The 13,648-nt window shown below is 42.6% G+C and overlaps 1 protein-coding gene across 3 annotated transcripts in view; it reads right to left on the bottom strand.

Moving 5' to 3' along the window:
• Positions 1 to 13,648, bottom strand: part of HYDIN (HYDIN axonemal central pair apparatus protein) — a 438,909-nt gene that overhangs the window by 24,990 nt on the left and 400,271 nt on the right. For all 3 annotated transcript variants that reach the window (XM_024234010.3, XM_054534089.2, XM_054534091.2), the window contains exons 79-83: positions 12,274 to 12,551; positions 11,234 to 11,453; positions 7,958 to 8,170; positions 6,604 to 6,767; positions 5,571 to 5,721 (exon numbers count right to left, since the gene is read on the bottom strand). In XM_024234010.3, the coding sequence (XP_024089778.2) occupies positions 5,571 to 5,721; positions 6,604 to 6,767; positions 7,958 to 8,170; positions 11,234 to 11,453; positions 12,274 to 12,551 (1,026 nt within the window). The remainder of the gene's footprint in view (positions 1 to 5,570; positions 5,722 to 6,603; positions 6,768 to 7,957; positions 8,171 to 11,233; positions 11,454 to 12,273; positions 12,552 to 13,648) is intronic.

The raw sequence follows: 13,648 nt of genomic DNA, 5'->3' as shown, positions 1-13,648 counted from the left end.
TGGCTTCACAGTTTCAAAGGACAGGCTGACTCTTGTTCGGGGCAAATGCACCTGGTGACTTTCAGTTGAAGCCAATGCTCACTGACTATTCTGAAAATCTTAAGGCCTTTAAGAATTATGTTAAATCTACTCTGCCTATGCTCTAGAAATGGAACAACAAATCCTGGATGACAGCACATCTGATTTCTAATTACAGTGTGGCTTACTGAATATTTTAAACCCACTGTTGAGATCTACTGCTCAGAAAATAGATTCCTTTCAAAATATTACTTCTCTTTAATAATGCACCTGCACACCCAGGAGCTCTGATGGAACTGTACAGGAGATGAATGTTGTTTTCATGCCTGCTAACACAACATCTATTCTGCAGCCCATAGATGAAGGAGTCATTTTGACTTTCAAGTCTTGTTATTTAAGAAATACATTTCACAGGGCAACAGTTGCCATAGATAATGATTCTTTTGATGGGTCTGGGCAAAGAAAACTGAAAACCTTCTGGAAAGGATTTGCCATTCTAGATGCCATTAAGAACATCTGTGATTCACTGCAGAAGGTCAAACCCTCATGTATGCCTTTGAGGAGTTCAAGACTTTAGTAACTTGAAAAGTAGAGGAAGTAACTGTAGATGTAGCAGAAACAGCAAGAGAACTAGAATTAGAGGTGGAGCTTGAAGATATGACTGAATTGCTACAATCTCATTATAAAACTTGAATGAATGTCAAGTTGCTTTTTATGGATGAGCAAAGGAAGTGGTTTCTCAAGATGGGATTTATTCATGGTGAAGATGCCATGAACATTGTTGAAATGACAACAAAGGATTTAGAATATTCACAAACTTAATTGATAAAGCAGCAGCAGGATTTGAGAGGACTTACTCCAATTTTGAAAGAAGTTATATTGTGGGTAAAACGCTTTCAAACAGCATCACGTTACAGAGTAATTTTTCATGAAAGGAAGAGTTAATTTATATGGCAAATTTCATTGTTGTCTAATTTTAGGAAATTGCCACAGTCACCCCCACCTTCAGTAACCACCACCCTGATCAGTCAGCAGCCATCAACATCGAGGCAAGACCCTCCACCAGCATAAAGATTATGACTCACTGAAGGCTCAGATGATCATTAGGATTTTTAAGCAAATAAGTAATTTATAATTCAGGTATGTACGTTACTTTTAAAGACCTAATGTTATTGTACACTTAATAGACTACAGTACAATGTAAACATAACCTTTATATGTACCAGGAAACAAAAAATATTGTGACTCACTTTATTGTAATATTTGCTTTGTCATGGTGGCCTGGAACTGAACCCACAGTATTTCTGAGGTATGTCTGTAATTTAATTTTCTGCCTCATTCACATTCTCTCTCATTCTCTTCTTCCCAGAGAATGTTATGTTATGTCTAGAACAGTTGCTGTGAAGTCTGCCTGCTAAATCCAACATCTGGCCCATCTTGGAGTCAGTTTCCATTGACTGCTTTTTTTTCTTGACTATGGATCCCATTTTTCTGCTTCTCCACAGGTCTAGTAATTTTTATTTGCGTACCGGACGATGCTGATGATCATTGTAGAGATTCAGGATTCTGTTGTCTTCCTTTTAACAGTGTTGATTTTGTTGTAGGAGGTAGTTGAATCACTGACTTAAATTTGTGTGGGTTTGGTTTTATGCTTTGTTAGAGAACATCCGTGTAAAGCTCAAGGTATTTATCAGGACCTTCTGACTTGCTGGGATTCAATCTCCAGATTTTGTCCTCCCTGTAGAACTTGCAGGTGCTTAGTTTTAGGCTTTTTTAAAGGGCTGATAAAGAGAAGGCCTTATACTAAGGGAATGGCCCTTTCTCCTAAGCCTTTCTTCTGGCTTTTCTGGTATTTTAGCTGGGTTCTCAGGATTTTAATGAGGTATTAATGCAATCTCTTTCCTCTGGCTGGGCCAGACCTCCAATGTTCCCCAGCACTGATTAACACATAGTATTGCTATTCCTTTATCAACCACATAGCAGCTGCTCCCTGGTAAATCTCATGTTGTCTCACCCTGCACATGTGCAACTCTTAGCCAAGGATAGTGAGGGGAACCCCCATGCTGTCTTCTGACCTGTCCTCTTTACTCATGCACTGGTCCCTTCTCTCTGGTGTCCTACCCTGTAGAGACCAGCCTTTTTGACCGCCCCAAACCCTGATTTCTGCCTCCTCAGCTCCTTGGGGGCTGCTGTGCTTTGCTTGGACTCTAGCTCACTGAATTGTAGTCAGGAAATTGTCCTTAGGCAGAGAACCAGGATAATCGTGGGGATTCATGTCATGAGTTTTCCTTCCCTTTCGAGGATTGCAGTATTGTGTTGCCTGTTGTCCAATGCCTGAGAAAAGTTGCCTCAGAGATTTTGTTGAGTTTTATGTGTTTTTTTTAATAGTGGGAGGAGTATAAAATGGAGTATTATAATCATTATAACCAGAAGCAGAAATGCTTTTTATTCTTTAAAAAATGTTTGTTATTATTTTTAATTTCAATATGTATTACTGTAAGGAGACTGGTGATTTGGGTTCACTCTGTCATTTTTACTCCAAAGTCTTTTCATTTATATTTTTACATATCTTTACTTATATTTTGTTTACATCTACAATTTATGAATATCTCTATTCTCTTCCTACTCTTCTCTCTGAATGAGAAAACTTCTCTTATTTCCCCCATTCAATTCCTCCAGAATGAGGAAATACTTCTCATTGCCTTATTTTATTCTTCCCCTTGCTATTTTCTATGTTCGGGTCATATGAAATATTTATGTTAGATAGTCTTTCAACAATTATTTAAAATTACCTATCAATTTAATTTTGATTCTTTGCTTATTATATCCTTGTACTTTCCTCTTTGACTCACTTTTTTTTTTTTTTGAGACAGGGTTTCGCTCTGTTGCCCAGGCTGGAGTGCAGTGGTATGATCTCGGCTCACTGCAACCTCTGCTTCCTGGGTTCAAGCAATTCTCTTGCCTCAACATGGGGTTTCACCATGTTGGCTAGGCTGGTCTTGAACTCCTAACCTCAAGTGATCCACCCACCTCAGCCTTCCAAAGTGCTGGAATTACAGGCATGAGCCACTGTACATGGCTCACTTACTTATTTTTTAAGCTTTGCTAATTCAAAAACTTTTAATTTTGTATTTATTTTCAGATAGAATTTGTGCATATGTGTGGGTTACTTTTTTTTTTTCTTTTTTTTGAGACACAGTTTTGTTCTGTTGCCCAGGTGGAGTGCAGTGGTGTCATCTCGGCTCACTGCAACCTCAATCTCCTGGGCTCAATCAGTCCTCCTACCTCAGCCTCCTGAGTACCTGGGACTATAGGCACATGCCAGCCCACCTTGGCCTCCCAAAGTGTTGGGATTACAGGTGTGAGCCACTGTGCCTGGCCCTGGGTCAGTTACTTTGAGTCCTTGCATGTCCAAGTTTTGCTGTCATAAGAGTTTTGTCTGGAAAAAGAGTTCTAGATTGACAATCACTCTCACTCAGAAATTTGGATAGCTTATTCCATTATCTTCTTGTGTTTAGTGTTGCCACAAGAAGTCTCATGTTACCATGATTATTAGCTCCTTTCATTTCCTCTAGAATCATTTAGGACTTTCTCTTTCATCCCGGTTTTCTGAAACGTTGCTCTAATGTATTTAGATGTGAGTACTTTTTTCATTCACCCTGTTTGGCAGCCTGATGGACCCGTTCGATTAGAAGACTCGATCTTCTTAGAAAGCCCTGGAAATATTTCTTCAGTTATTTTGTTGAATATTTTCTTCCTTCTAGTATCTTGTTTCTCTTTCAGGAGCTCCTATTACACATACATTAGAACTTCTTGATTTATACATTATCTCATATTTCCTTTCATTCTTTTTTTTGAAAGAGCTTTATTGAGATATAACTCACATACCATACAATCCCTCATTTAAAGTGTTCTATTTAGTGGTTTGTTGTATATTCACAAGGTAGCGTAGCCATCACCACAATAAACTTTAGAACATTTTTATAATCCCTAAAACCCTATAACCATTCAGTCACTCCCCTTTTCCCCAACCCATCCCCTCCAGCCCTCGGTACCACGAATCGACTTTCTATTTCTGTAGATTTGCTTATTCTTCAAATTTCATACACCCGGAGTCATACAATATGTGAATGGCTTCTTTCACCTATATTTCAAAGCTAACATTCACTTACATTTCAAATCATACATTTGTTACTGGCTTCTTTCACTTAGCATAATGTTTTATAGCAGGTATCAATATTTTATTTCCATTTCTTTTTATTGTCAAATTCCATTCTATTTATACGCTTACCAGTTCATGGAAATTTGGGTTGTCTCTATGTTTTGGCTCTTATAAATAATGCTGCTATTTGTGTATAGATTTTTGTGTGTACATATGTCTTCATTTCTCTAGGGTATTACCTAGGAGTTAAATTGGTGAATCATATGGTAACTCTATGTTTAACCATTTGAGGAACTGCCAGACTGTTTTCCAGGGCAGCTGCATCATGTTATACTCCCACCTGCAGTGTATGAGGGTCCCAATTTCTCCACATCCTTGCTGATGCTTGTTATTATTTAATTTCATTCCATTTCTTTGTCCTCAAGGGCTAAGGTCTGGTGATATTACTCAGCTCCATCTTGTAACTTATTAGTAATCTCCATTATAAAGTCCATCCCTCCTGCATGGTTTTCTAAATATTCTAGTTTTCATTTCTAGAGTCTCTAATTGATTCTTTTTCACAATAGCTTATCCTTATTTCATTAGTATGATTTTCTCCCTTTGGGATATAAATAATATTCACTTAAAGTTTTCTGTTTGCTTTAATAACTTTTTTTTCAGAGGTTCTGATTTATTGAGTAGGCGTTTCTATTTTATGGTAACTTTTTTTTAGATGTTTCATGATTTCTTGATTTTGAGGTTCTCTTAAAATCTTGTCTGTCTGTGAATGCTGATCTGATGAGATGTGATTGGAGCATCCTACTCAGTCATTGTAGAAAAGGAGATCTCACACTGCTGGATGCATCTTGCCAGTATCTCTCTCTCTCTCTTTCTCTCTCTCTCTCTGTGTTCCTAGATACTTTCTTTTTTTTCTTTTTCTTTTTACTTTAAAATGTTTCCCCTGGTGATTCTATCCCACATCATAGCTCCAAATACTATCTATAAATGAAAAATTCCCAAATGTTATCTTCAGTCCCAACCTCTCCCATGAGCTACAGATCCACATATGCTTCTTCAAAGCACTTATCTCATTTTGTAATTATACATCCATAGTGCAATTATTTGAACAATGCCCATCTCTCTCCACTAGACTGTGTGTTCTGTGAGAACAGAGACTGTGCCTATTCAGGTCGCTGACGTGTTACCAGCAATCAGTATAGTACATGGCATATGTGCTCAATAGATACTTGTTAAACCACTGAATGAATGAGGTGAAACAACTCATGTGTGAGAGACCCTGTGATGTCTTGGAGCAGTGACTATGGGCAGCCATCTTTACTTACTAACACCAGGATTAAACTCAGGGTCAAACGTCCTGAGTTCCAGGGTTGTGCCTTTGCCATGTAGATACCTTTGCAGTGTACGTTCCCTCCTTGTGGGAAAAGAAGTTCAGCTTGTAGTCTTTCTTAGAGCCAGACAGTACATCAATGTAATCAAGGCCCTTCATAGTGATGCTTAGGTCCGGCTTCTCTGGTTTCAGTATTTCCACGATGACCCGGAATCTGGGGAAGCATAGGAGAACACAAGAGGGGAGAGGAAATGAGATCATTAACCCAAAGGAAAAAAGGAAAAGTGCCAGCTGTACTCTTGATTTTATGGGAAGTGCATGGGTCCAGGGTTCTAGTCTTCACCCTGTCACTAACAATAATGGGAACTGCCATTTACTGGCCACCTATTATGTGCCAGGGACTGAGTGAGTGGCCTGTGTGTTACAGGCATTAATCCTTGCAGTATCTGTAGGAGGTATTAATACATATCACTATTATCTCCACGTCACTAAATAGAGGCCAAGAGAAGGAAGATAAGAGAAGGAAGATAAAATGCTCCAAGAGAAGGAAGGTAAGATGACTGGTTACTGGCAGAACCAGGATTCAAATTTAGGTCAGGCCTTTACCCACTATGCTAAGCAGGAAGCCTTCAGGACATTGTGCCTCATCTCCCAGTCTTGAGTTCCTTCTCTGTAAAAGAAGGAGACCGTGCTTGTTGGCCTTGAGCTTTCCTGGTGCCCGATTTCCACTCTGCTCCTACTGCAAGGACAAGATCCAAGGACTTGCTTCTCTGGCCAGTGGCTTAGGTGATAAGACAGAACACTCAGCAATAACAGTGGTAATTATCATTATGATAATAACAGGTAACATTTATTGAATGGTTATTTTGTGCTAGGCATTGTTCTAGGAGACTTACAAGTAACTAACAGCACAGAAAAGAGAATCTCGCTAGAGGCTTAGTGTTCAGGAAATGCCTGGTCACATCAGGGAACTCTGTCTCTGACTCCTCGAGCCCCTCAACATCCTCTAGAGGTCTTAAGTAGGGGAAGGACCAGGCTAGATGGTGAAAGTCCTCCTTTCATCTCCCCAGCCAGCCCCCTAGGCCCACCCCCTTACCTCTGGGACTTGTTCAGCCAGTTGGTGATTGGCAGAAGTTCAGTGTAGGGGGTCTTACATGGCACTTCACGATAGATATTGGCTACAGCTTTGGGGAGCTCGGAAGTCCCATGCAGAGCATACAGCCAGCCGGTCCCATCTGGGAGGGGGAAGAAGAGGGTGCCCTAAGGAGAAGAAGGATGTGATCAGAATGGCACACAGCATTCTTTATTAGGTACTTATTGGACATGTAGAGACCCAGGATTAATGGAGGATAATGGAGGCTCTGGAAAGAAACATAAAACTTTGGAAGCCATCTTGGTGATATAGTTCAGGAGACAGAAAAATGTTCATATGTATCCGAGCCAGGAATCCCATCCCAGAGAGTCTATTGAAGAAAAATCCCTCCAAAGACAAAAGTTATGCGTATATATAAGAACCACTTATAATGTCGATGAAAATTTGTAGATAAACATTCAACAAATAGGAATGTAAAACAAATTGTGGCACTCTCATTCAGTGAAATATTGGGCAGTTATTAAAAATAATTATCACAAAGACTGCATAGTTAAATAGAAAAATGCTAGTGCTACACTGTAAAGTGAAAACAAACTGAATGTAAAATTGGGTATGTTATGATGACAGTTATGGCTGTATCTGAATAAGGATTGGTAGTGAAGATAGAAGAAAAAAGTTCATTCTTTAATAGGGTGGAAGATTGTGGCCACTTTTCTTTTTTTCGTTTTGTTACAGTCACCGTTATGTTATTTATGCAATTAAGTGAAACACTAATTACTTGATGCTTGGTCTGGACTCCATTTCAGAACTGAGCCCCTGGCTCCACGAGAATCCCCTATACATAAAAAAAAAAAAAAAAAGAAAAGAAAAAAGAAAAAAGGAAGCCAAAGTTTGATAATCTGTACAATTCCTCACTATTCCAACATGATCTGGGTGCTCCCCATCTAACATTCTCTGAGCTCTCAGCTTCCAAAGTGTCCTTTTTTTTTGAGACAGAGTCTCACTCTGTTGCCCAGGCTGGAGTGCAATGGCATGATCTTGGCTCACTGCAACCTCTGCCTCCTGAGTTCAAGCAATTCTCCTGCCTCAGCCTCCCAAAAGTAGCTGGGATTACAGGTGTACGGCACCATGCCCGGGCTAATTTTTGTATTTTTAGTAGAGACGGGGTTTTGCCATGTTGGCCAGGCTGGTCTTAAACTCCTGACCTCATGCGATCCACCCTCCTCAGCCTCCCAAAGTGCTGGGATTACAGACACGAGCCACCGCGCCCGGCCCCAAAGTGTCTTTTAACCTCATTCACACAGTGCCACCTTCAACTATGCTAGGAAACCAATGGGGGTGGGGGACCTCAGCCTACCTGGTGCTTGCGGTTCTCCAAGTTCATGGTGCGGGGCCTGTAGGTGATCTCATAGGGCTTGTTTTGCTGGTGGGCCTCCAGGGTGATGAACTCAGGCCCCTCCCAGTGCTCGCCTTCAAAGATGGGGTGCAGATTCCAGGTCTGGTTGGTGCGGTTTGATAGCAGGATGGTCTGCGTGTGCTTGGAGCGCACCTGACATGTGAAATTCACTACCTGGAAGCAAGCAGGCACCTCATCTTCCATGGCACTTCCCCCTGGTCTGTCTCCAGGGCCAGAGGTACAGAATGTGCACTGGGGAAGACTGACTTTAACAGTGCTTCCCATCATGAGTTTCAATGGGTCCGTTTCTTTTTCTTTCATTCACTCAACACATATTTACAGGTACCTTCTATGTGCCTGGCACTTTTCTTGGTGGTGGAGATGTAGCAATGAATGAAATAACAAAAATCTCTGCCCTTGAGCTGAGATTCTAGTAGGGGGAGACAGACACACAAGTGGAATGTAGAGCGTGCAGGACAGAAATAAGTGCCAAGGGGAAAGACAAAGCAGAGGGGTTGCCAGATTGGGAGTGAGTTTGAGTTTTTATGCAGTGTGATCAGGAAGGGCCTAACTGAGCATATGTATTTGATTAAAGACCAAGAAGGATGAAGCAGGGTAGACCTGGAGAAGAGCCTGAGTGAGCCTGGGTGTAACTGGCAGAGGAAATGCCAGTTACAAAGCTCCTGGTTTTGACAAAAGGCAGGGAGGCCAGTGTGGCAAATGTGAAGGGAGTGAGGGGGAGATAAAGTGACAGGGGACAGCACGCAGGGCCTTGGAGTCATAGTAGACACTTTTTTTTTTTTTTAGTTGAAAAAGGAGGACTTAAGAGTGTTTTGAGTAGAGTGACCTGATCTGATCTATGCTCTAACAGAACTGCTCTAGATGCTTAGAGGTGACAGAGAAAGAGAGATTAACTAGAAGACACTTGCAATAGGCCAGGTGGGGGATGACGGTGGCTTGGGTGGCACTGGTAGCACTGGGGATGGTGGAAAGTGGGTATATTCCAGTTGTACTTGGAAGAGCCAATAGCATTTACTGCTGTATGGTATCTTGGGTGTAAGTGGAAGAAGGTTTAAGAATGACACCCAAGTTTTTAGTCTGAGCAATGAGCAGAATGGAGATGCCCTTTACTGATGTGGGGTTGACTGTGGCAGGAACAGGTTTCAGGGAGAGATCGGGAGCTCAGGTTTCATCCATGTTAAATTTGAGATGCCTATTAGTCAAGCAGGAAGTAGAATTTACAAATCTGGGGTTCAAGGGAAGAGTCCAGGCTGGAGATAAAGATTTGGGAGTTGTCAGTATAGCAGTTTCATTGTTGTTATTACCGTTGTTGTTTTGTAGAGATGGGGTCTCACTATGTTGCCCAGGCTGGCCTTTAACTCCTGAGCTCAAGTGATCCTCCTGCCTCGGCCTCCCAAAGTGCTGGGATTACAGGCATGAGCTACTGTGTCCAGCCTAACAGTGCTTTTTTTTTTTTTTTTTTTTTTTTTTTTTTTTTTTTTAAGGCCAAGAAACTGGCTGAAATCAACAAGAAATGATTGTATGTAGAAGAAAGAAGGAATCTAAGGACTAGTTCTTGACTGACAAACTCCAATGTTAAGAAGAATCAGAAGGCCAGGCTTGGTGGCTCATGCCTGTAATCCCAGCACTTTGGGAGGCCAAGGTGAGTGGGTCACCTGAGGTCAGGAGTTTGAGACCAGCCTGGCCAACATGGCGAAACCCTGTCTCTACTAAAAATACCAAAATTAGCTAGGCATGGTGGTGAGGGCCCGTAATTCCAGCTACTTAGGAGCTGAGGCAGGAGAATCGCTTGAACCTGGGAGGCAGAGGTTGCAGTGAGCCGAGATCATGCCACTGCACTCCAGCCTGGGTGACAGAGTGAGACTCTGTCTCAGAAAAAAAACCCAAAAAACAAGAAACAAACAGAAGATGAGAAGGAGAAGCCAGCGAGTAGGAAGAAACCCAGGAGAGAGTGGTGTGCTGAAGCCAAGTGAAGGAAGTGTTTGCAGGAGGAGGAATGGGTTTATGGTGTCAAATGCTCCCTATAGTTCAAGAAAGAACTGGCCATTGGATTTAACAATGTGAACAGTGTGGTACTGGCATAAAGATGGTCAAATAGATCAATAGATGAGAACAGAACCCACATATATATGATCAATTGATTGTCATTTACAACCAATGACAAAGGTGCCAAGGCAATTCAGTAGAGAAAAGAGTCTTTTCAACAAATGGTACTGGAATAACTGGATATCCATGTACAAAAAATTTTTTGATCCATATCTCACACTACATACATAAATTAACTCCGAATAGACTGAAGACCTAAACACAAAACTTATGTTCGGAATATACAAAGAGCTCTCGAAACTTTAATAAGAAGACCAACGACCTAATTAAAAATAAACAGAAGATTTGAACAGACACTTCAACTAAGACAATACAGGGCTGGCAAATAAGTACTTGAAGAGTTGCTTAACATCATTAGTCATTAGGAAAATAAAGCCTCCATGAGATACCTCTACATACTGACTAGAATGGCTGAAATCTAAAAAAACTGACTATCAACTGTTGACAAGGATGTGAAGTAAGTGGAGATGTCAGACATTGCTGGTGGCATTGTAAAAGGACACGACTGCTTTGGAAAACAGTTTGGCACTTTCTTCCAAAGGTAAACATACGCCTACCACATAACCCAGCCATTCCACAACTAGGTCTTTATCCAAGAGAAATGAAAGCATATGTTCCTGCTGAGACTTATAAATACAAGTTCATAGCATACTGTATGATTCCATTCATATAACATTCTTTAACAAAATTATAGACAGGGAGATTGGGTGTCATTTCTACCATAAGAAGTGTTGCTAGGTAACACAGCTGATGGTTCAGTTAGGTTCCCAGGAATAAGGCTAGCAGAGGGATATACCAAGGCCATTTTTTTTTTTAAACCATAGAAAAGGAGAAAGGTGTTAATGCTTTACTCATAGATCTTAGAATGTGATCTAGCCAGGGATGTCAAAGCAGGCTTCCTTGAGAATGTAATGTTTCAGATGAGAGCTGAAGAATGGAAAGGAATAAACCAAATGAAGAGGGGAGAATGAATATTCCAGCAGTGCAAACGGTGTATTCACAGGCCTCGTGGAGGGAGGGGGCAGGCCTGCGTGTTTGAAGGAGGCCCGGCTGAGTTCACTTGCTGGGGTCACTCCTGCCACTGGGCCACCCCGGGCAGAAGCTACTAACCTCTTTTACTGCAGGTGGTCCCACGCAGACTCCAGACAGGGTTAGGCTCAGAGGACTGCCTCCCTGGATGAAGCAGAGAATGTTTTTACAAAGGCTCTCCTTTCCCACCCCGGTGGGATGGTAGGTCACTTCGAAAGAAACCTCCATGCCTGAGGTAATATAGCCTTCTTCTGGGCTAATGGAGAAATCAGGCTCAAATTTTTTGACGTCCCATTTAAACCTTTTCCAAGACAAAAGAAGACAAGAAAGAGAGTTTATGGATGTTGTAAGGGTGTCCTCGGTGCTACTGAGAACAAGAGACTCTGCCTGGGCTGAGGTTCACCTCCCTCGAGTCTATCCTAGCACCTAGGAGAAGAAAGATCTGCCAGACAGAGCAGAAGCACTGGGGAATGTGGGCCAAGGTCACTTCCTGGGTAGGTGGACTTGGCTCCTTTGCAGAGCTGAGCCAAGGGCAGGAAGTGGCTGCATCTTATTATCCATGAGTGACACATCAGGGAACATATGTATGAACACACATATACATGTGTCGTGTACTTAAGGTCACACAGCTAGGAAGTGGCTGGGCTAGCACAGAAACCCTTCTGGGACTGTGGTCTTAACTGTTCCCTGCACTGCTTCTTGGTTCAGATCCTGGGGAATGGCGACAATCCCTTCCTGTGAGAGTTGCCTCTGTTCTGGGTGGCACTGGTATCCCATGGCCCTGTGTGGTCCTCCCTCTGTGGTTGGGCACTCGCTTATCTGTGAAATGGGTTGGTAGCAGTCTTGGTCTCATAGAATTGTAGTTGGATTAAACGATGTGTGCCATGTCAAGGCAGGAAACAGGCATGGACTAAATATCTTCTGTTATCTCAATTGTAGTAATCATAGTAGCAGCAATCACCCCAGTGAGGTCACTGCTGTCACATCTTGAGGGAAGCAGGGGGATGTAGAAGGGAAAGGACAGAAGTAAAAAGTGACTTCACTTGCAGAACAAGTCCAGGGCACATACAGGGACAGGAGCCTCCGCGGCAGCCTCAGGGTGAGAGACACGGCTCCCTTACCTTGCACCCACATCTCCTGTGTTCAACATAAGGATGCGACGTGTGGCTTGTGTCTGATACACCACGGGTCCAAAGGGAATATGTTCCTGGTCCAGTGAGATCTCCAAGGCCTGGCAGCAGCCGCTAAGGAGGAAGAGGGGGCGCAGGAGCCCCAAGCATTCCATGAACACTTCCTCAGAGAACGGAGGGACACGCTTCTTCGGGGCAAAGATGACTTCCAGTTTACAGACTTCTTTGGGCTTCAGTGTGATGTTGTGGAAGGGCGCCAGGGTGAGGACCTGAATGAAATAGCACCCAGAGTCAGCAGCTGATGGTGGGAGACCCCTAAGGCCTTGGTTCCCGGAGGTCTTGCTGCTGCGATTAGAACAGGGGTCATGGAACAGGGGTCAGATCTCACTGCTGCTCTCCCATCAGCTGTGTATGCTTTGGTAAATTACTTCAACTTTCTGTGACTTACTCTATGTTGAAGATTAAGATCATCTCTATAAAATTTGTAGGACACAATAGATATTTAATAAGTATCATTTCCCTTTCCTGACCCTTTCCTAACTTATTTTGTATACTCCTTCTTCCTTCCTCCTCCCTGATACAGGAAATAGTAATGGGAAGTAAGAAACACTTAGAGCTCTGGCATTTCTCAAGGAGTGTTCCCTGCCTCAGTTTTCCTGTGTGGTTGTTAAAATGCAGATTCTGGCTGGGTGCCGTGGCTCATGCCTGTAATCCCAGCACTTTGGGAGGCCGAGGCGGGTGGATCACTTGAGGTCAGGAGTTCGACAACAGCCTGGCCAACATGGCGAAACCCCGTCTCTACTAAAAATACAAAAATTAGCCGGGCTTCGTGGTTCATGCTTATAGTCCCAGCTACTCAGGAGGCTGAGGCAGGAGAATCACTTGAACCCAGGAGGTGGAGATTGCAGTGAGCTGAGATCACACCACTGCACTCCAGCCTGGGCAACAGAGTGAGACTCCAACTCAAAAAAAACCAAACAAACATATATATATATACACACACATATATACACACATATATATATATGTATTTTTTTTTTTTGAGATGGAGTCTCGCTGTGTTGCCCAGGCTGGAGTGCCGTGGCACGATCTCTACTCACTGCAACCTCCGCCTCCTGGGTTCAAACAATTCTCTGCCTCAGCCTCCTGAATAGCTGGGATTACAGGCGCCTGCCACCATGCCTGGCTAATTTTTTTTATTTTTAGTAGAGACAGGGTTTCACCATCTTGGCCAGGCTAGTCTTGAACTCCTGGCCTTGTGATCCACCTGCCTCGGCCTCCCAAAGTGTTGGGATTACAGGCGTGAGCCACTGCGCCCAGCCTAGAAATGTATCTTAAGCAGAGTCATGGATGCACAAAGGCTTAA

This window comes from Pongo abelii, chromosome 18 (assembly GCF_028885655.2).
Source record: "Pongo abelii isolate AG06213 chromosome 18, NHGRI_mPonAbe1-v2.0_pri, whole genome shotgun sequence".
Classification (NCBI taxonomy): Eukaryota; Metazoa; Chordata; class Mammalia; order Primates; family Hominidae; genus Pongo; species Pongo abelii.
Note: the sequence above shows the minus strand (reverse complement) of the source record. Positions and strands in the feature narration are given on the sequence as shown.